Below are 23221 nucleotides of genomic sequence, written 5' to 3' on the forward strand. Positions count from 1 at the left end.
CAAGACAGCAAGGGGCCTCAAGAAACCTTCTAGGGGATAGAAGTGCTGTGCATCTTAATAGGAGTGTGGGTTTCATGAGTGTATGTGTGTATCAAAATCCATCAAATGGCAAACAAAAAACAAAAAAAAAAACCCTTCATATTTCATGTAAGCACTAAATGTTAATGACACACCAGGAACAGTTCTATGAAGACCCTATACTAGTGTCTGTTAATTCATGTAAAATGCATCAAGAAATAAAAGACGGGTTGACGTGAATAAAGGTATGACTGAAGGGATCAGAATGGGTGTGGTCACAGGTGATGGTAGACCCTAAGTACCAGACTAGACGGAGAGCATTTCTATCTTTCTGTAGGCGTGAGACTTTTCATGATCAAAATAAATGCTGGGAAAAGTTAAAAGGTGCATCCCAACTCAGAATTTGGTCCCTCCCAAAAATACTGTGGAAGCCCCACATTTGCAGGAGCCACTATGAAGGAAGACAGGAATTTATTACAGAGTTGTAAACAAAAAGCACTTAGGTAAGAGTTTGGTGAAACACGTTTGCCGTCCAGTCAGAACAAGCATGTCCTCGAGGTGACCTTCGAGAGTCATGGAAAGAACTTCTTCATCCTAGCGAAAAGATCTGGTGACATACTTTATTTTTGTAGTGTCAACAGAGCTATCCCGGTAGTTTGTGTGGTTAGTGGCAATAGGTGGCACCTCAGGACAAGCTTCAATCCTGAGGTCAACTTTGTGTGAGCCAGACCCGAAACTCCTGAAGTGCTGTGAAAATATAACACTGAAGGAGAGGAGAAGCCACTTGCACACCCGGTGATGAGCAAGTATTTAAATTAACCTGAAGCCGCTGCACGTGGAGCACCATGGTAGAGCACTGGTTCATTTCTCCAGGCCTAGGTTCAAAGGTCAAAGGGATGATTGATCCTTTTGTTCTAGAAGGAACCACCCCACATCTTCCAACACCGAAGGGTGCTATGGCTAGATTGCATCCTACGGACACAAGACGAATGGTTCTAATAAAAGCCAGCCAGCTAGAAAGAGAAACCACAAACATGTCAAAGGCCAAGACAAGTAAACCTTTAAATCAGTGAATGATGCAGACCAGCCATTAGCCCTCGTTGCAAAGTGTAGACAAGAATTTAAAATGACAAAACACACAAAGCTACTGATTTGGGGGTGGGAGGATGTAGGGAGCATGCACCATCCAGAATCTTCCCTCTGTGTATCACAAATTCTAAATGCCTGGGATAGCCTGGGATAGCCTGGGATAGCCTGTAGCTCAACGGCAGAGAACATACTCGGCTTGCAGAAAGTCCTGGGGTCCATGCCTGGCACCAAACCAATCAGAACAGACGAGAGTACCACCTGCTAGGATTTACAAACATGACAATGAAATTGCTTTCATATCTTCCTGCCATCCCATTCCAGATCAAACGGTGGAAGGCATCTGGATTTACTGCTATGTCAGCTCCATCCCTCTGCCTCTTCCTTTTCTCCACCCTAAGGCTAACACCTGTCCTAGAGATGTGAGCATTTTCACCATACAGACTCTGGTAGAAAGGGGGAAAGGTCACGTGGGAGGAGGAGGAGGGAAGAGGAGGAAGGAGGAAGGAGGAGGAAGGAGGGAGGAGGAGGAGGGAGGAGGAGGAAGGAGGAAGGAGGAGGAGGAAGGAGGGAGGAGGAGGGAGCAGGAGGAAGGAGGAAGGAGGAGGAAGGAGGGAGGAGGAGGAGGAGGAAGGAGGAGGAGGAAGGAGGAACGAGGAGGAACAGGAGGAACGAGGAGGGAGGAGGGAGGAGGAGGAAAGAGGGAGGAGGAGGAAAGAGGGAGGAGGAGGAAAGAGGGAGGAGGAGGAGGAAGGAGGAGGGAGGAGGAGGGAGGAGGATGAGGGAGGAGGAGGGAGAAGGAGGGAGGAGGAGGGAGGAGGAGGGAGGAGGAGGGAGGAGGAGGGAGGAGGAGGGAGGAGGAGGGAGGAGAAGGGAGGAGGAGGGAGGAGGAGGGAGGAGGATGAGGGAGGAGGAGGAGGGAGGAGGAGGAGGGAGGAGGAGGAGGGAGGAGGAGGAGGGAGGAGGAGGAGGGAGGAGGAGGAGGGAAGAGGAGAAGGGAGGAGGAAGGAGAATAAGAAGAAGAGTCATCTTCCCAAGACCTACCTGTCTCATTAGAGATTATTTAAAAGTACTAAAAAGTTGGTTAATTTTAAGCACTTTCTAACAGCCTATAAAAAGAGGAGCATCACATCTTGCTGGGCTTACTCCCATTTGACATATTTTTCCAACCTATTCGGACATATTCACACTCATGCGCTATCCCCAGACTGGCTTCTGTGAGCTCTAATTCTGCCCGATTCCTTTCACCAATGGTCTGGAAATAGCACAGAGGCAATAATGCATGTTTGTTCCAGGCACCCAGCCAAGAGACCACCCTTCCCCTGGGTAGAGGTATCTCAACCTTGTTCAAAGGCTTTGATCTGTTTTCAGGTTTTAAATGTTCCCTGATGCCTAGTGCAGAGCTAAGCAACTCTGCTTCAATAGACACTATGTCACCCCTCAAGCCCTTTCGTAAACAGAATGTCTAACACCTTCACAACACAAGCCAAGCAAGCCTGAAGCTGAGGCTGACAAGATAAGTAATTGAATCTACTCCTGTGGCAGCCATGCCTGCTTGCATGCGAACTTTCTGCCCGGCACAAGCAATTTAAAGTGAGACCTGTTGGCAACTTCTGACTCCTGTGAATACTTAACTAAAGTCATCATGATATCAAGTGGAAGGAAAATAGTATTTCTTCTTCCTGGAGACTGTTTTTATTTTTTCAACCATGTAGACAGTTCTTGAAGAGAGGCATCTTCTTTTTTTTAATATAGCAATTGCTGTATACAGAATCTAACCAGCATGTCCCCTCTCTGCACATAGGTAGCACTTTTCAACTTACAATGTTGCCATTAAAAAGTTTGGTTTTATTAGTGAAGAGAGAAAAGACAAAGACAGCAGCATATACCACTGCTTTGTTAGAGAGCCTGACCTATTCATCAATGTTCATCAGTATCAACTCAGTCACCACCATGCTAACTATGTGGGAAGAGAGACGTGCCAAAGACGAAGAAGACTTGGACAGAATGCCTGTGGGTTTAGCTCAGTGGTAGAGCACTTCTCTGGTATACCCAAGGCCCTGAGATTGATCCCCGGCAACCACAAAACAAACAAAACTTAGAAGATGGCCATCGGAGGAGTTTGTCATGAAGGAATGGGACAAGTTCATGTCACCGATGAGCGGCAGAGACTAGAATGCCAGGCTGCCAGCTCCTCACCCGCAAACAGGAATCCAAATCTCAACGCTAGTCACTGGTTCCCTGCACTAAGAAAATCCTCCTCCTTTTAACCCCAGATGTTCTCCTAAAGAATCCTGACATTTGGATTGTGCGGACTTCAGAAATGCCCCCAAGCTAAGTTGGCATCTGAGCTGGGTTTAAAGAATCAGATGGGACCAAGAGCATGAGGGCAGATAGGTGTGCAGTGTAAATGGGTGATGTCACGGAGCAGAATGGGGGAACAGGAGATGGTTTGCAAAAACAGACCAGTGAGTGGAGGAGAAACAGATGGGGTCTGGGGAGCCAGGGTTTTGGCTTCCTTCAGTGGACCATAAGGATCCAATGAAGGTGCTGGGGTGTGGGGGGCCCATGTGGGGAGAAACAGATCACATCTGTGCTACAGAAAAGCTGAGCTGGGGAGGATGCCGGGTGGATTAGCAACGGGGAGGCCAGGGCAGAAGTCAGGCCAAGGATCATAAAGGCTTCATCTGGGGGACTTGGGGAACAATGGGGAGAGGATGGGCAGATGATGGGAGGGAGAGATTTCTGAATCAGAAACAGCAGAGCTGGCAGCCTCCCGGACATGGAAGTGAGGGCAGATTAAACTTAAACCTGAAGGCTGTAGTTCTCAATCCACACTTGGCTCCCATCACCAAGAGTTTGCTGAGCAGAGAGGAGATGCAGAACTACAGTCTCCCCACGGCTCAGGTCAGGGGCAGATAGGAGAAGCTCCACCTTGCTGACTCTGTGACCATTCCCAACCCTCTGTTACTGGCCTGTCATGAAATCTGAAAAAAAGAATGTGGACAGCTCAATGGCAATCTAACTAATAACCTTATAGGAATGGAATCTAATAATTCAGAACTGAGGCTTGATGATATTGTACACATTTGGCTTCTCCTAGTCGCTCTTCTAGTAATTCATTTTTTCCATGAATTTTTTTTTGGGGGGGGAAGGAAAACCAATCAGTTCTTACTATCTGTGAAACAGAAACGACTCCATTCTTGTACCAAAGTAGTATGATTCTCACACAGAAGTAGCTTGGGTCATTCCTAGAAGAGATGGATCAGTCGAGGAGGGTAAGAAACATCTTCATCATACGCTTATCTTCACCCTAAGGCAAGGAAGGAGACCTCTCTGCTGCTGACATCAGTTTTCTAAACACATTGGTTGGCACAGCCTCTACAGTGGGTCACCCAAGAGCTCTACGTCTGACCATCACAGGACCTGGTGACCATTTCTCTTCACTCCAAAACCCAGGGATATTCTTCCTCTACCTTACCCTCCCTTGTGGGGTTTTCCTGCCAAATGTCAACCTTCTGGATCTTGCCATGTTTCACAAATAGCCAAAAATGCAGCAGGCTAGACAGACAGCAGAGCCCCAATGCATCAGGCCTCCAGGAGAAGGGGACTCGGGACAGTCACTAGTTGCCATGCATAAGGTAACTTCAGCAAAGGAACTAAGACAGAAACTAGGTTGCAAGAGCTATGCAGCCTCCCTGAATGGCAAGCAAGGTAGAAGGTCTCAAGTAACTTCTAAAATGAATACAAGAACCAGGCATGGTGGCACATGTCTGTAATCCCAACACTGGGGAGGCTAATGCAGAAGGATCATGAGATCAAGACCAGCACTAATACAGAGACTCTGCCCCCACCCCACCACCAACTAAGCACATGGCTGTAGAGATGTCTCTGTTGACAAAGTGATTGCTGCCCAAACATGAGGACCAAAAATTCAGATCTCCAACACCAGGAGTGTGGAGAAGGGACACGTGGATCTTCAGACCAGCCACTCTAATGGGAACAGCAAGTTCCAGGCTTGGTGAGAGACACTTAGAAAATAAGGTTGAGGCTACATCACAACCATGAAATAAAAAACCTTCATGTCTAAGGGCCAACTTTTGGATTGGAACATCTAAGAACCACATAACTGGGCTTTGCATTCTATTGACCATGATCCGAGGACGGACTAGAGAAAAGTCTCCATCCAAAGAGCAAACTCCATGGCCAGATTCACCTCCATTAGCAGAGTATAGTTATCGGATTTTGCCAAGGAGGGTTATATTGCTAACTGATTCCATGCAATTTTTAATAAATTATTTAACAAATGACATGTTTTCTAGATTATAACCTTTGTATTGGTTTTGACTGATTTTCTAAGATATTTCTTAAGAGTTCATACTGCTGTAGCTTCATATATGTTCTGTGTTTTAAAAAAAAAAAAACTTGTTAGAGTTGGGGACACAGCTTGGTGGCAGAGCCCTTGACAGGCACATTCTTGGTCTTGGGTTTGATTTCCCCAGCACCTCAAATTTTAAATTAAAGAAAAGAAAAACTGACCTCTAAAAAAAAAATAAATGCAGAGGAAAGCAATACAGAGAACACTCATCAACCACCTCTGGTCTCTGCCCTATGCATCTCATACACACACACACACACACTCACACACACACACCCTCACACACAGACACACAGACACACAGACACACAGACACACACACACACTCACTCACTCACACCAGGACTGAATGTTGTTTGGTTAGCATTGCCTTGAGTATCATTTTCTCTCAAGCCTTCCAAATTCTTGCCTTACTCTTCATATGCGCAGCTAATCAAGTCTAAATTTCAGCCTCGCTGAGATAATAGGATAAAAAGTAGCATTAGCTATTCTGTACGGCAAAACATCATAACAAAATACAATATTTATATTGTCTCCCAGAACCCAAAAGGAAGAGTATCTTGTTTGTGCTTCCAGACCCTGGGAGAAGGGTGAGCATGGGGAGAAAGTTGGGAGGTGATTGGAGCCTGCTTTCTTAAGTTTTTGGACTTGTGCCCTCCCTAAATTGCCCGAATTTAAAACAGAAACCCATAGAAGCATCTTTGTGCTGTTTTCCAGCAGGGTCCAATCGTTTAAACTCGACTCTTTAGAAACAAGATGCTGACAGGGTCACTAACAACCCCAAAGTACCCCAGATGTTTGCTCTCAGATTTTAAAAAAGAAATGTGCCTACTTTTATCACTATTTTCAAACATAAATAGAAAAAGTGAAATATTGGACTAAGGCCAAACACAGTTGCAAAGAGCCAACTTGATCCCACGCAAACCCAATCCCATGCAGACCAGAGTCCACAGTTTTCTGATCTAAGACAACCATTCGCATGTATCTTCAACACATTTCACGCATATGAACGGCTAACATCCTCTAGATAAAAGCAAATGAGATGGTGCAGATGAAGAATGGGCCTTTGAGTGCCACTTCTTGTGTGTTGGGATTGGTGACTCCATGCCCTCAGGCAGAAAACTATTTGGAGTAACTCAAAGCACATGACTATGACTCTTGTGACAATTTCACTAGTATTGTCTATGCTAGAATTGACTCTACCTCAGTAGAGCTGTTTGGAGGGAAAATATTTCAGGGGAACATATTAGGGAACAACCCTAGAACATGGTGGGTTCTAGGCTAGTCTAGGATTTCTAACTGTATTCTAGGTCATGAAGGGCCACTGGGGAGCGTAAGAGATGGGTCAGTGGGAAAGGCTCTCTGTGCAACTACAAGGACCTGAGCTGGGATTCCCCCAAATACAGTATAGAGCCAGATATGGTAGCACATGTCTGCAATTCTGTTGCTCTTATGATAGGGATAAAAATAAGGTTCTCAAAATCTACCTAGTCGGCCTGAAAGATGGAGTTAGCCTCTGAGCTCTACACGTGAACCATGGCATATGCAAGGTCCCTCTTGCGCGCGCGTGCGTGCGCGCGCGCACACACACACACACACACACACACACAGGTTTTCTTTTTAAGAAAAGCCACTAGTATAATAGCTTAGAACTAAAATGTTTCCAATAGCCTATGCTTTAGAGGTATGTAGTCTTCAGCTTAGAGCTGTTGGAAGATGGTAGAACCTTTAAGAGGCAGAGCCTGGTGGGAAAGCTTTAGGTCAGTGGGAGAACAACATTCGAGGGGCTAACAGGACCTTCCTCATCCTCTCTTGTTTGCCTTCTGGCAATGGGGTGAGCAGGTTTCCTCTGCCACATGCTTCCATCAGAGTGAGCTGCCTCACCATGGACCCAAAGGGAAGGAAGAGAAATCATGAATTTGACCCTTCAGAGTGGCGATAAACCTGTTCTCTCTAAAGTTTGTCTCAAGTATCTGATACAATAACAGAAATGGACTCACACAAGATCATTGGAGTTGGAATCTGGACTGTACCCCAAAGCGGTTGTTGAGAAGTCCTTGGTGCTACAGATTTGAGGGATGATTTTGCTACTGCAAAGGATTAATCAACCGAAGGGTTCATAATGGAATGAACTATCGGAAGGTGGTCTAAACTGAAAAAGGGGGGTAATCAGAAGAAGAAAGCCTGAGGGTCTATCTTAGAAGGGTAGGATCTTAGAAGGGTATTTTAATCCTGGACTTGTCCCCTCATTCAGTCCCCACTCCCCGTCTCTCACCCTCCTTCCCACCAGACAGTAAGTCGCTTTGTACTACTATATCATCCTTGGCAGGTTGACCTTCTTAGACCCCAAAACAATAGCAAAGTCAACATAGACCAAAACCTCTGAAAATATAAGCTACACACACACACACACACACACACACACCTTTCTATTAAGTTATTTGAGGTATTTTGTTACAATAATAGAAAACTGACCAGCACAGGGGCCAACCAGGGAAAGCAAATGCTTCTAGTTTCCATCAAGGGGGATTATAGCGGTTTGAAAGAAAATGACTCCCAAAGATCCATCACAAGTGGCACTACTAGGAGGTGTGGCCTTGTTGGAGGTAGTGTTTTAGTCTCTTCCTGCTGCCTGCCCATGACCATAATGGATTAAACCTCTAACCCTGTAAGCAGCCCCAGGTAAAGGTTTCCCTTGATAAGAGTTGCCGCGTTCACGGTGTCTCTTCCCAGCAGTAGGCAGCTCAGACACAGCACAGGCACAGGTCAAGGAACGGCACTGACCAGAGACAAGCAACAGTGGGAAGCCACTTCCTCTAGGAGGAGGAAAGAAAGCCCAGAGGGCACCTATGCAAGGGGGGGAGCAAGGTAGCTTACTCAGAACTAAAGTCCCAGAAGGGCATGGGCCACTGGACCTGAAGCTTCTGGGGTCCCTGTCCTCCTCTACCATAATAACTAGGAAAGACCAAGGATAGGCATGGCAGTGCAGAGCCCAGGTTGGACCCAAGGGGTTATGTAACAAAGGCAGGCTCTGGGAGTAGGCTGATCCCATTAGCCTGGTCGCAGCTTCACAACCCTGACGGGCACATACGTTTCAGGAGGAGGAGCATTAATTACTTCCATGATCTTCCTTACGCAGACTGTTTTGGAAAAAGGGATATCCCATGAAATACTTCTTTGGAAAATGTTGATCTGGCCCAGTATTCAAATTATACAGGCAAGAAGAGAACCTTAGATTATTTGGTTAAGTGTCTTGATTAAGATAGAAAAAAAGGGGGAGGGGGATACTATAAAGCCTAGAATTCAAGCTCCTAAGTCTTACCCAAGGGCTCTACTAATCTGTAAGAACAAGACTGTAGGTACCTTACCACTGTTAGGATTCTGTCTAAGCTCCACCCCACAGTTACCTGGCAACAGCCAGGTATGCCCCTCCCCACAATTACTTAGCATCTGCCTGGCAGGTCTGGCCCACTATAAAAGGAGTTTCTTGCCCCTCCTCTCTCTCTTATCCTCTTACCCTCTTGTTCTCTCTTGCCCTCCTGGGCTCTTCCCTTCCCCTTCCCGTGCCCCTTCTCTCTTCACATGGTCATGGCCAGCCTCTACTTCTCTACTCTCCCCTTCTGCCTTTCTCTGCCTCTATTACTCTCTTTATTCCCCTTCCCATGTCAGGAATAAGCTCTGTTCTATACTATACCCATCATGTGTGTGCATGGGCCCACTGGGGCACCCCCTGCCCCCACATGGCCATAGAACATATTCTCATGCCTATTTCTCTTTTTATGATCACAACCACCATCATGAAGAAACCAACGACTTTAACTGTGATAGTCCGCAGTGACTTGCAAAGCTCTATGGAAATGTGTGTCACCTGCTCTACTGGGTCAACGGTAAATGCACCAAAACTATGGCAGGAAGGGCATGCATTACAGTGAGAATAAAGGCAATGAAGTTGCCAGTGCTATTGATGGAGAGAAAGAGGACGAGGGAGTTGGGCATGGTAGGACACAGCTGTAACTCCAACACTCCGGAGACTGAGGCAGCAAGGTTGGGAGTATAAGATCATCGTCCGGTATATATCAAGCTCAAGACCAGCCTAGGTTACATGAAACAAAGTACAAAAATAGAGAGAGAGAGAGAGAGAGAGAGAGAGAGAGACAGACAGACAGACAGACAGACAGACAGAAAACTAAATTCTACTGCATTTCACCTGCATCCTGGCCATGATGTTATCATATTTACACCAATGATTCACTTCTTTATGTAATAATAGAGACAAATAGCTTTTGTTAAGCAGACAATATAACTAAGGGATAATAAAATACCCCACCACCTTTTTACAATTTGCCCCACAATCATTTTTTCTAATTAAGTATCTACCCTATCACCCAGAACACACCCTAAGTCACATGTTAGAGAACTGCAGGTGAATTCCTTGAATCTAACTATACAACCATATCCCCCAAGTACTTCCTTATTTTGAGAGGTCTCCTCAATGCAGGTGGGAGGCAAAACAGGAAATAAGGGATAGGTAATTTAGCTATAATTTCATGAGAAAATATCCCTGCCTATAAAAGAATACTCAAACTCCTGAAAAATCCCAGACAAACTACATTGAATTCAGTGCCACTCTTTAGGGCTCCCATGTTCCTTAGTCCTAGTAATCTGGACAGCCCTTCCTCAGAGGAAAAAAAACAAAAAACAAAACAAAACAAAAAACCCAAAAACCCTACTCAATGTATTGTTTACAAAGCCATCAAGATTTATGGAGTCTCAATTAGATTTACTACAGCCTAAGTAGTTTCTCCTAAGGTAGGCTATGGTCACCCCTCTAGGTCCAGTATGGCTTTGTTTTGTTTTGTTTTGTTTTGTTTTGTTTGGGGGAGGGGGGGTTAGAGAGAAGTTTCTCAATCCCAAAGTCACACTGATTTAATATAAATTTTCAGAAAGGAAGGAAAACTATGTCCCTCCTCCCCTAGCCAGCCCTGATTTCAATAGTTTACAAGCATCAAATTCCAATAATTCTTGTTCATTCTTCAGGACTCTATTTCACTCCTTCAAATCCTGCCGAGCATGGATCAAACAGAGCACAAGCCAGGGAGAAATTTAATCACTTACGTCTCCCTCTGCCTGAGGGATTGTCTAGGTACTATGGTGACAGACACCTCAGCTCAAGTATGCAGAAGGGGGAGAGAAATAGCTCCTAGACTTTAAAAAAAAAAAAAAAAGGAAGAAAAGATTTCTGATAGGTTTGTTGACGACACGTTAAAACACTACTGAGACCCACATTGTCATACACAATCAAAGAGTTTTTATACAAGGCCAGGATGGAACAATGAAGACAAAGTAGTCCTCAACAATTGTGTTTTATTCTTCGTTCTCCCAAACAGCATGTTTTGATTATGAATATATCTACAGCATTTTCTTCCCCATCAAATGAGGCAGCTTTTCCATAGAGGGCAATGTGTAACACTATTCTATGTGACACTATGATGTAACTACACATTATACATTTGCCCAAACTCATAGGATGTACACCACAGGGATGAACCCAAATGGAAGCTTTGGGTGCTGCCTAACAATGCTGTGTCCTCTAAGATAACGGACAGACCCCTCCTGACGAGGGATGCTCATGGAAAGATGTGTGCTTATGGTGGGGGAAGGGATGCATAGGAAATTTCTGGACCTTTCTGCTCAATTTTGTTATGAAACTAAAACTTCTCTAAATACACATACACACATTCTCTCTCTCTCTCTCTCTCTCTCTCTCTCTTTCTCTCTCTCTCTCTCTCTCACACACACACAGAGAGAGATTCTTTTTAGCACACTGCCTCTGTTGTTAAAATACTCTGATATAGGAAAGTACAAATAAAATCTGGAAGAAAAATTAAGCCATGTAAAAAATTGTCATTTTTGTAGCTGGAAAAAAAAGCCAGCCCTTTGGATAATTTAAATGCAATTCACAGACTTTTTCAAAAGAGAGGGAAAATAACGAGTCTTGGAGAATAAGCAAAGCCAATTTTGTAAAAAAAATATCCCCCGGCCTCATCCGCACAGACAGTTTGTACCAGTGATAGAGCTAAGCTCCTCCTCTTCAGAGACTCAAGTCGGAATATTTTTCCCAGCCCACGTTCATGAACAGGAAACCAACAAGACTGTAAACACAGGAACAACAATCAACAGGCGCAGATGTTTCAAGTTGGAAGTCACATTCTGGGCAAGGTGAAAGGGTAAAATGGCAGGAGTGATATCAGGACCACAGTGGAGAGCAAACGTCAGCGTCAGGTCCCAGTGGGTCCTCAAAGGACCCGGTCCCTGTCTGTCCTCGGTCCCCGTCTGTCCTCAGTCCACTCTCCTCCTCCCAGGCAACACTCCCAATGATGAGAACACAATCTGAGCGTAAAGTCGGCACTGGTGAGCACAGGCAGGTCAGTCCTAGGACAGTCCCACGAGATCTATCTAGCACGACTGGTCGCTGTCAAGGGCGTATGCCAGTGAACTTGAAAGTCAGGAAGGCGTGTTCCCTCTCAGAACCAAAAGCCCCTCTCTGCAAAAAATATTTCAAGGAGATTCTTCAACCCAGTCATCTGGGATTGTGTGATAACAAGACTGTGGGGAAATATCAAGAAATTACCTGATGTCATTTAGATACCATCTCCATTATGGGCCTGCTCTGGGAATAATGGGGCTGGGAAGGGCAGGAAGACGATCGCCTGGTGCCTATCAGTCGAACAATGCTGCTCAGGGCAGCATGGTTTTCAATTCAGTTTCTGGGGGAAAACAATTCTTTGTGGGGTCAACAGTCCTGCAGCATACCAAACAAGACATATTTATAGACACACTTAGCATTTTCAGGAAAAAAAAAAACAGTTCCAGGGGAAAATGTTACTAGCCATGAAAAAAAATTCCAGAAAAAATTAGATCTGTGCCTCCCTCTCATCTTAGCTGGAAGTGTTTCAGGATGCTTTGCTATTTCCAAATTATTTTGTCTCTCTGCCCTCAGCTATACTGTTCCAACACACTAAGAATGGCTTCTTGGGTCTAGGGATTCCCCCTTAACTTATGTTGTCTAGAACCAAACAGTAGAAGTAGTGGTGCTGACTACATCTAACAAACGAAACTTTCAACATGGGAGGCCAGGAGGTATGTGAGAACTTTCCAAGTTCTGAATTCCTCGGTTTAATGGTAATTCACCAATAAATCCCACACTAGGTAAATCAATAAGCTCAGAGCCGGTTATCTGTTGCAAGGCCTGCTTCTTCAGAAAAACCACGCTGTAAATGTGTTCCAAACCAGGCTGTGGATCCTAACTTTAGTCACAAGATGCTAGGAGACTATCTATTCACATTAAACAAACATCTTAGAGAATATCTTCACAACATGTAACTAATTTAAATATCTATAAATGTCAGCGAATAACTGTTATTGTTAATTATTATTATCATTATTATTAGTATTATTACTACTACTATTACTATATAAGTGTAGTGGCAAGTGTTTGTGATCTCAGCAATCAGGAAGCAGAGACAGGATTCTGAGTTTGAGGGCAGAATGGCCTCCATAGCAGGATGCTTTCTCAAACAAACATCAATCAATAGAAAAATAAAAGCCACACACTTTGTTAATTTCTAATGTTAATAGTAAAAGATGGGCTGGTAGAACTTAGGCTCTGGGAATTTCTGACAAGTTCAGACACCGAGAGTTTAATGGCACTAGTTACTTAGTAACTGAGTTTCACTAAAATGCTCGTTTCCCCTCCCCCTCTTAATACAATTGTTACTTTTCTCTCTGGTTCCAGGTGAGGCTGCATTTGTTTTCTGACTCCAGAATACCATGTGGCCAGGAGATAGGCCACAGGTGAGTATCTCTGGCAACTGAGGGTTTGAGGACAGTGTGAGAGAATTCGATTAACTGAGCTGTCTGGGTGGTAAGACAGGGCCAACGAGGACAGACACTAGCACTTTGATAGTGACACAAAAGAAAGACACCAACCCCAGCCATTCCCCTCCTCAACTCCTGGGTGACAGCCCGTGGCCAGGGAAGCTGGGCTGGATTGCAGGCACGTGTGGGCTATCCTGCAGGCTCTAGAGGGTGGGACAGTTAGTGTGTAAGTTAATGGGTAACAGCTGTTTACATGCTCTGGCCCTTGTAAATTAACTACTAGCATCCTCCTCCTGTATTGATTTCCACTGCTCTGATTTCTACTGCTTTCAAGTAGATACTTGCCACAGCTTCTAATCAGAAACAAAATTACCTCATTAAAATACTGCCTACTTTCTTTCATTGCTGGAAACCAATGAAGGTGAAACAGAAAACAGAGAAAGCAAGGGGGTGGAGTTCAGAATGAATATTTTTAAAAAACTCAATAAAGTTCTATCAAATTATGAAATATGCATTCCCTAGAATAGTGCCTCTTGCGATTTGGCTGGGAAGCAGAGCACACAACTGATCTGGGCAAATTTATCCCAAATGGGACTCACCCTCCACTTCCCTACCTCCACTTTCTTCAGTAAGCCCAGGGTGAGACACATTGATTGTTATGAGAATTCCTTCCACTATTCTTGATATTCGAAGCTTTCCCCCACGTTCATATGCAGCACACTGCTTTGGGGCTGGGTGTAGGTCGATGGCTGAGTGTGGGCTTAGCAACTTTTGGGCCCTGAGTTCTATTCCCAGTCCTAGAAAATGAAATCTATAAAGCAGCTGGACTCTGAAGACACACAGATGAAACACCGTGATGACTTGTAAAGAAGATACTGAGACCCACCTTTTCCTCACTTGACACAGAGATTCCCACAGTCTGGGAAACGCCTTCTCCAGGCTAATCAGAGGCAAGCTTAAACAGAGGAACTAAGCATGACTCAGCACATTTAAAAAAAGGATTTCATACCCATTCTTAGGCAGACAACCAGAGGAAGCAGCATCTGAGGGCCAAACAATGGTATCTTCTTGCCCTTTGATCTCAGCTGAAGAACACTCTGTCCAGCTTCTTGGTTGAAAAGCCACTGGATTTCACATTTAAAACTCTCAGGAGGAAACATCTACCTCTTCCCTGGACTACACTCTTTCAGATTCTCCTGGCCCCTTTCAATGAGGATAGCTTACAGGCAACAAATTTATTTTCTGTTACAAAATAAATAAATAAATAATAAATAAATAACTTCTCGATAAGTGCAAGCAGCCCAAAGGAAAAGCTTTGGGTACTGATCCTCTGTTTATAAGAGAAAGGCAGTACAGCGTCTCTGGTTACAGATACAAGCAGGGAGTATTCCATTTTTCTTCTAATTTATGTTTCCCAAGAGGAATTCTGTTGAGAAGATTGCCAATATTTTCAGTACAATAAGTTACTTGTTCCTTGTACTAACACTTACTGATTCCCTTTCTCCATGCATGATGTGGGCCTTTTATTTCATTTAATCCTTGCATCTGAAGATCAACACCTTATTAATTCAAGATAAGCCTGAAATGTGGAGATTTAAAGAGGCATTGTTTCTCCTCTCACAAACGGAAAGATATTACAAATTAATACACGAGTGGATAACTTTTAAAAGACCTATTAATAAAACATTTACATGAAATGCCTCAAGCCAGTATCCTAAATATCTCCAGGCATTTTGCAATAAACAGGAGTCAAGAACTTTCTTTTCTAAAGAATCAGAACTCGCAGATGAGTGGGAATTTAAAATATAGGTTATCATTTATATTTTTGTTAGTGCAATCTTTTTGAAGGGGGGGGGTCAGCATGTTCTGCATTTTGTTAGGCCACCGTGGTGGATCCATGCGATGCCAGCCTTTGAAGGCTGACATCCTCAACAGTGCATGCACAATGAGTAAGCAATTTTAAAAACAGACTCAGGCAAAGAGAGAAATTCCGTGTGATCAGCACAAGGAAGGAAAGGACCAGGGCGCTGTGCTGATAAGAAGAGAATGGGGCATATAATACAAAGGTGTTTGTAGGAGGGTAGAATTCTAACCTAACACCTAAAGAACATATCAAGATATCACTCCAAGGTCACCAAATTGGCAGGCTTGCTTAGTAGACTGTCAAGACATTTTGAGCAGTAGAAAAAAAAACAAATAGCAAATGACATCTGTGACCCTAATTCAAGCTCACCCAGGCACTCGGCTGACACACTGCATCAAGAGCAGACAGCCCTGTATGTCTCAGCCTGTTTCCAAGACAGGGTTTTTAAACAGGCGCTATCAACAGCAATGAGCTGGACTGAATGACCAGCGCTCGAGCTAGGAGAGCTTCGTCCTGTTGATTCATACTTCCTGATAGTCAGGCTGGCTGACAAAGCTAGGGTGTTTCAAATGTATTTCGTGAGCAAATTATTCCTCTAGTCCTTGGGAAGAGGCATGTCTAACAGGGACGGGTAGATTTCCCTTACGCCTTTAATGTGTAACCTCAGCACAGTGGACATTGTACACACACGGTGGTGGTAAGATTTATCTTTCCATAGGTTCTTTAGTAGATGAGCCACGTACTACTACCTCAGTCAACATGACACTGACACTGATGAGAAAATGTGCAGCATTCTCCTAACATTCTCAGAGCATCCACACTTACATTCACAGCCACGGGCATCAGATTTTATCACATTCTAGTCTCTGGTGGAATCTGTCTTTCCCACTGCTACATGGGATTAAGATGACCACCACTGCTTTTCCTGGCAGGTGGCAATGCTTACTGCTTGAATTCCATCTACCTAAACGAGGTTTTCCCCTTTCTCCCGCACGGAGCCCAGAACTGGACCTGCATGAAGGGTAGCTGCAGGAAGCCCCACGATGACACAGAGAGGACTCAGATGAGACAAAGAGTCATCTCACCCAGTTCCATGTCAGCCTGCCTGTCTAGAAATCCACTTGTCCTACCGCTGTGCTCCCTGGGAACTTTCAGTCTTTAAAGATCATTTATGAAAAATAAAAGTCACATATGACCTTGTGCGCCTGTACTTCCAGTACTCTGGAATTTTAGGCAGGAAGGTTTCCAGCTCTGATGCATCTTGGGTGACATAGCATAGGCATGTCCCAAAAAGTTAAGATGGGATAGAAGGGGAGGGGAGGATAGGGGAGGGGAGGGGAGGGAAGGGGAAAGAATGACCAGTGGGGGGAGAGGGGAGGGGAGGGAGGAGTCAGGGAGAGAAAGAGAGGGTGGAGAAAGAGAGGGAAGGTAGAGGGAAGAAGGGTGGAGGGAGAGGGAGAGGGAAGCCCAGAAGTTGGAGAGAGGGAAAGAGGAAGGGAGGGAGAAAGAGAGGGAGGGAGAAAAGGGGGAGGGTGGAGGGAGAGAGGAAGAGAGGGAGGGAGGGAGGGACGGATGGAGGGAGGAGAGGAGTTAAAAGCATATCTGGGGAGATAGGATGCTAAACTATATAGCCATAACAAAATGAGTTGGCAACCACCTTCAAACAGTGTGACTCAGAAGCTGTGTGCACTTGTAGACCACAGAAGGTCAGAAAAAGCAAGGGAAGAGAGGAATATGAAAGTCACCACATACACACCCACACCCCCCCCCCACACACACACAAATCTGCTTCAGACCAGATCTTTACATTTGAATTACCATCAAAAACAATGGTTTCTGCACCCATAAATCATTGGGGCAGCACTTTTAAAAAAAGTGTTTCAAAAAAATACTGTTTCTGAACTCTGCCCAAACCGCCACATGCTGACTGAACTGAAACGGAGTGCCACCCGGGATTCCTAGAGCCCACAGATTATTCTAATGCACCACAGCATTCAGAAGGCTTCGGGTTTAGGGTTTTGTTTTGTTGTGTTTTGGTTTTTTTTTTTTTTTTTTTTGGTTTTTGTTTTTGGTTTTTTGTTTTTTTCTTCCAGAGATGATAAATGATGATTTCCTTCAGACATCTTCATCATGGTAACACACTTAAAAAAACAAAAAGCAAAAAAAAAAAAAAAATAGAGGAACTTTCAAAAAATAAAAATCTGTCTGAGCATTCTGCCAATCTCTGGGTCTGAGGAGGGCCAGCCCTAGCACCCTTGCACTTTATAGGCCCAAAGTGACACTAAGGTCAGCCAGGGCTGAGGCCTAGGAAATCCAAAGAATCAGCCCATGTAAGAACAACCCTGCTCTTCTGAAGCCCTGACCACCCCAGCACCACCAAGTTTCGCTGAGTGGCATGAGAGACAATTTCCTTAGAAGGCTTCCTGGAGGTAGCTCAGCCTTGAACTCCATCCCCACACACTGTGAGAATTCTGGTCCAATCAGATCCCCTGGTGGTGCATGTAGCTGGGCTGGCAGGCCCTGGGCCTCCATTCCCTGTGAGATTCGGTTGCATGAGTTTCCCAGGAGGATTTCAGCACTGCTTGGATACTGGTCGCTCTGCCTCCCCACACTTCCCTGCACCACTAGCTTGCTACTCTACATCGTGTTTTCCTTCCTCACACCCGGCTCTACCTCGAACCCTAGATACACTCACTAAGAACTCATACTTAACACTGGGTCATTGCTCCTGGCTTGAAAATGATGGATGGCTCTGACAGGCCTTTTGGCAAGCGCATGCTAACCCATTCTGAGGTCTGCGCACAGGTATGGGTCTTCCCAGGGGGGGCGAAAGCCCACAGAAGCCAGGAGCGACTACAGCCACTCTGGGTGTGTCTATTTCCCAGGTCTACCCACTGGGGATGTGCTTCCTATATCCTTGACTATTATACTAAGTTCACGAATAAAAGCAAACAAGGATGGAAGCACTGACTAGGCAGTCTTCCTTGCCCCACCTCGCTTTTCTGTTTACAGATGGGAGAAAACTTCGGTGGAGGGGGGGCAGGGGGCCGTGACTCTGTCCGGGTATGCCACAGAACATTAGTGGCAGAGCCCAATTTAGCCGCCCTCGACTTTCCATTCTGTTGCCTGGCAACGGAGTTCGTAGAGCTCAACGGCCAACCCTGGCCCCTACCCCCTTAGTCCCCCCCTCCCCCGCACCCTTTCTCTCCCTCCAGGAGCTTGGACAGCATTGATTAAAGGGTCAACCTTTTGGGACAATGGCCAAGGGCATGAGAGCGCAGGCTCTGGGTGGATTACCCCAATTGCGCTGGAATCTCGCCCCACACTGACGCAAGCCCCGCCTGGCTGGGACTGGCACACCTTCCAAGGTCCTGTGGGACCTTCCTAAGGCACCAAAGCCGTCCTTCCTCAACACCTGTGAGTTTCTCTAAAGCATTCAGATCGGGTTCTCAGCGTTCTCAAATACTGGTGGACTCCCTGACGGTCCATATGGGTAAAGTGGCTCTCCAAACGTACAGGGGGGCAGAGGACAGTTCAGAGGGCAAAGAGTGTGCAGGGCCTTATCTCACTTAAGTTGGTCAAACTCACTTGAGTTGGGGTTGCCCGAGCTCGTCAGGGCTATAAGAATACAGGGGAAAAGAGTTCTGCGCTCCCCCGAAGAAGACACCCTCCGCGGGCACCCCTGGGCGCTCCAGCCCCTCCCACTGCAGCGCAGCGCAGCGCAGGCAAGCACTCGGCTGCGCAGGTGTCAGGAGCACCAGCTGTCCCACATCCCCGCCGCGCGCGCGCGCTCCTCCACCCCCTTCCCACCACCTGAACCCAGGAGACTGCAGAGGAGGGATCCGTCCTCCGTGCGATGTTACCCCCCCCCCCATCGCCCCCAAAAAAATCCTTACCCAGGTTCACAAAGCTCATGACCATGTCCGCGTCGTTGAGGAAAGCGCTGTCCTGTGCGCTGGTCAAGGGGGACGCACCGCCACCGCCGGGTCCTGGGGCCAGCAGGCTCTTGCGGGTCAAGGAGTGTGCAGCGCCGGGAGATGGCTGTCTGAGCTGGGACGAGCTGACCCTTCCGTGGGACCCGGGCTCCTGCCCCTCACCCTCCGACGCTCCATCCTCTTCGTCGTCATTGGACAGGGCGTTGTAGAGATCCAGCATGAAGAGCGGAGCGGACTTCAGCCGCCCTGGAGGGGGCTCCTCGCCGCGGGCTGTCTGCTGCTGCTGCTGCGGGATCACCGGGGGCTGAGGCTGCTGGAGACCGTGCAGGGGCCGCGGCCTGTGCGGGAGTCCCAGCACCGACAGGATCTCCTTTTGCATCTCCCGCTTCTCGTGAGTCTTGAGCCGCCGATAGAGGAAGCCCGGAGATGAGGACTGTGGCGGCGGCTGCTCGGCGCGCCCCGGGCTCCCGCCGGCTCCCAGCAGCTGCCCCCCGGCGGCGGCCGCGGCTACCGGCAGAGGGGGTCGCAGTGGCGGGGGGCCGCAGCTGCACAGCAACCCCCACCACCAGCACAGCCACTGCGCCCTCCGCCCCAGCCCGGGCATCGCCGCCCGGGCCCGGCTGCCCCCGCAGATCCCGGGAGGCGTCGAGCGGCGGAGAGAAGCCGGAGCGCGGCGGCTGTGGCCCTTGGAGTGGGCAGCCCCCGCCACCTCTCGGCGGGCTCTCTTCCCGGTCCTGGCACTCAGTCCTTATCTCTCATGGTCATCCGCGGCGTCCCCCAGAAGCCCGGGCGGAGAAGAGACGACGGGGCGACGGCCAGGATCCCCCCCCCCGAACCCCCACTCTCCCGCAGGTCTCTGGAGGCGCACGGGCTGAGCCAGGTGTGTCCTAGGCAGGACTGCGCTGCAGCCGGCGTCCCTGGGTGGGTCACCGCACGGTCACTCGCAGTCTGCACACATGCGCTTGCCCTGAGCCCTCGCAGGAGGCTGGCCGAGGGGTGACCGGAGACGACAGATCAAGAGATGGGGGCGACACCAGGCACCATCTCCGCGCACTCCTCTCCTGACTTGTAGGACAATCTCGTGAAGTTTACTCCCCTGCGGGTCGCGGGTTGTGGCGACCCCGCGTCCTAAAAAGACAATTTTCTCTGCGCCGCTTTTAACTTCCCTCTGGCCCGAAACTCAGCGCCCCTCCGCGCTCGGGCACCGTCGCTCCCCCTCGGAATCTCCGCGCGCCTCCCCAAGTGGAGGCGGCCACGATCTAGCTTTCCTCTCGGCAGTCTCTCGGGTTCCCGGAGGATCCCGCTCTCCGAGGCGATGAGAGAGGCGAGGAGCCGAACGCGGAACACAGGCAGCAGCGTCGGCTCGGGAATTCGCAGTCTCCCGCCTCTGCGCGCTGCGCGCTCCTGGCCGCCGCCAACGTGGGCTTTCTGCTGCGCTTCTAGCTCAGGTACCGCACTCAAGCCCAGGAACGCCCTGCCCTATTCGGTAATGGACAGGCTACCAGCCAATGGAGAGGTGACTCTTGCGGGCTATTTACATAGGCCCACCCCCTTCTTTCACCCTCCCTTCTCCCAAGGCCTTGCCTCTGCCTAGCGTAGGTTTCTAGCAAGCAGAATTCTTGGAGGCATCAGGAGTTGCTTGGGCGGGTAAGAAAGGCAACGAGGTCATTGCTAGGAAGAAAGATTCGACCACGACCTCGATCTAAACTTTCCTCTTCCTCTGCTAAATAGAAGCAAACACAGCTATTTAATCCATACAGCTACCGAAGGAGAAAATAGTGTGACAGTTTTCTCCTTCCCTGCTTAGTTTCTCTTATTGATGGAATGTAGGCGTTTAGCAGACACGTGGCTCTCAAAGGCAGCTGCTGTAAGTTAAGACACACCCTGCGAGGAAGCTGCAAAGAGAGCAGGACAAGCCACGTCAGAGTCCTGAAGGTTTCCAGTCGGATATTTCAATTTCTATTCATTTGGGCAGCATTTGAGTTCTCAAACTAAAAACCCCAACGAAAGAGGCCCCGATCAGCTAGTGTTCCGAGGAAAGCCTTCCCCATGTTCTTGCTAGTCACTCAATGCAGTTGCTGTTGGCAATTGCATTTTAATGAGCTGAAATACTATTATAAGTTACCAATGCCAGGTAAAAAAAAACGTAAAGACAGTGGTAAAGATAGTCTCAGCCAGGGCAGAAGCCTAGAAAGTATAGACAACGGCCAGGATAATAAACAGGGCCCTGAACACAGGTTGTTTGGATCCTTGAACAAACTGGGACCACTTCCAACACCACCTTCTACCAATAAAGATTCCAATACCAATTCGTGGCCATCTGCACTGCTCAAAAGGCCATTCATCTGTAGATGGTAGAAGCGGACGCTCTTTAAACGTGTGAATCTTTCACCTGACAAGAACGTAAGAATTAAGAAAATAAGTCCCCTACTTTCAGTACTGGTTTACAGGGTCTGAAACATTTTAGATCATCAATAATTGGCACTAGGATGCCAGAGACGTCGAAGGCATGCACCATTTCTTCTGTCCGGGACACTGAACAAGTATGAAATCACTGCCGTGCTGTCTGAAAGGCCAGGAACTCCACTTCAGAAGATCTGAAGTCCAATTACTCACGAGCTTCAAGCTGGGGGCCTCCTCCTTGCACAATCTCAGCTGCACCTTCTCTGTAAGAGCTCTGACAAGACACACGTGGAATAAAAGAAGCTCGCTCAAGTTATAAGGGCAGCAAAGACGGCGCTGAAATCTGTGAGAATAGAGAAACAAACTAAACCTTGCAGGAACTCCATTAGACAGTGCCTTTTAAAACACAAAAGTGGGCTTGTGACTCGTCTGGGGTATATGACTCTGAAAATGGTGGAGAACAGACATGTGGGGCTACAGGACTGCTTCCCCTGGAGGCCCCCCCTTGTGGCGTGAATCTAAAATGGCAGTTAGTGAAGCGTTATCAACCACAGTCTTCAACAGCATCTCTAATTCAGGCCCGTTGTGGACTCCCTGCCCCTACCAAGAGGAATTCTGCTCTCATAGAATAGTGCTAGAATAAGGGGGTGTTTGGGGGGGTGCCTTCAGGTGGTGAATATGAGAATCTGAGAAATCCCCCCCCCAAAAAAAGATGTGAAGAAAAATGTCATAAGGACAGTGCTATTCAGCCAAAGGACACAAAAGATGTGTTCTACATGTCTGTGGTGTACTTTCAACCTGGACATGTCATATTTACAGGAAGCAGGCAGGCAAGCACTTGGACCCTCCTGAGCTCAAAGGGATGAATAAAGACTATAATCCTAAGAGTTCAATGACATCAGACTGGGACCACAGCTTCTCTATGTATGTCAAGTGAAACAGAACCTTCATCCATGTCCCTCCCCCTCCTGCTTTCCTGACTGCATCCCGTTGGAGGCTCCTCGTGGCCCGGGGTGTCAGATCAGAGGACTAGGCAAAGCACATGTGTGATTCTAAGTGGATGCGGAACAGTGGCAATGAAGGGACTCGATTGAGCAGGTCTGTCTGCCTCGGGAGCTCAGTGGAACCTGGGAACACTTGGAGAAAACCAGAGGTCACTTCGCCCCCTGCAGGACACCAGAATATTACTGCCCCTTCCTCTGTAAACCCAGACAACCTTCCCTCACTCCTCCCTGAGCATCTCTCAAGCATATGGGGGGGAGAGGAGGAATCCCGTTCAAGAAGCCAGATGTGTGAGCCAACACATAGCAAACATCTGGTTGCTTGGCTGACATTTCCTGCAGATGGCCTCAGTCTCTGGAAATAGGTTGTCTGTCCCACCCTTGCCCCACTTCATGAAGTGAAGATGGCCTCACCATAAAGCACAAATTTGTTCCACACGTTCAGTGACACTAGAGACAGGGTGGGAAGCCTCACGGGGATACAGACTAACTCACAGAAAATTCCTTAAAATGCCTATTTTCAAAACGGTTCCTTACACGTTATGGAGAGCCATATGTTTACAACACGTTTGACCTAATAAATCCTGATTTGAAAAGATACTGCTTGTTAATTTAATATGCCAAGTACTCTTGTTTCGAAATGATACTGCTTGTTCAC

General features: G+C 47.2%; 1 protein-coding gene across 1 annotated transcript in view; it reads right to left on the reverse strand.

Annotated features, from left to right (window-relative positions):
- Bmp6 (bone morphogenetic protein 6) overlaps positions 1–20637 on the reverse strand; it is a 158221-nt gene extending 137584 nt beyond the window's left edge. The window contains exon 1 of the mRNA XM_052157612.1: positions 19121–20637. Coding sequence (XP_052013572.1) covers positions 19121–19763 — 643 coding nt within the window. The 5' untranslated portion in view covers positions 19764–20637. The remainder of the gene's footprint in view (positions 1–19120) is intronic.
- Between the last annotated feature and the right edge of the window lie 2584 nt (positions 20638–23221).

Source organism: Apodemus sylvaticus, chromosome 14 (genome assembly GCF_947179515.1).
Source record: "Apodemus sylvaticus chromosome 14, mApoSyl1.1, whole genome shotgun sequence".
NCBI classification, from domain to species: domain Eukaryota; kingdom Metazoa; phylum Chordata; class Mammalia; order Rodentia; family Muridae; genus Apodemus; species Apodemus sylvaticus.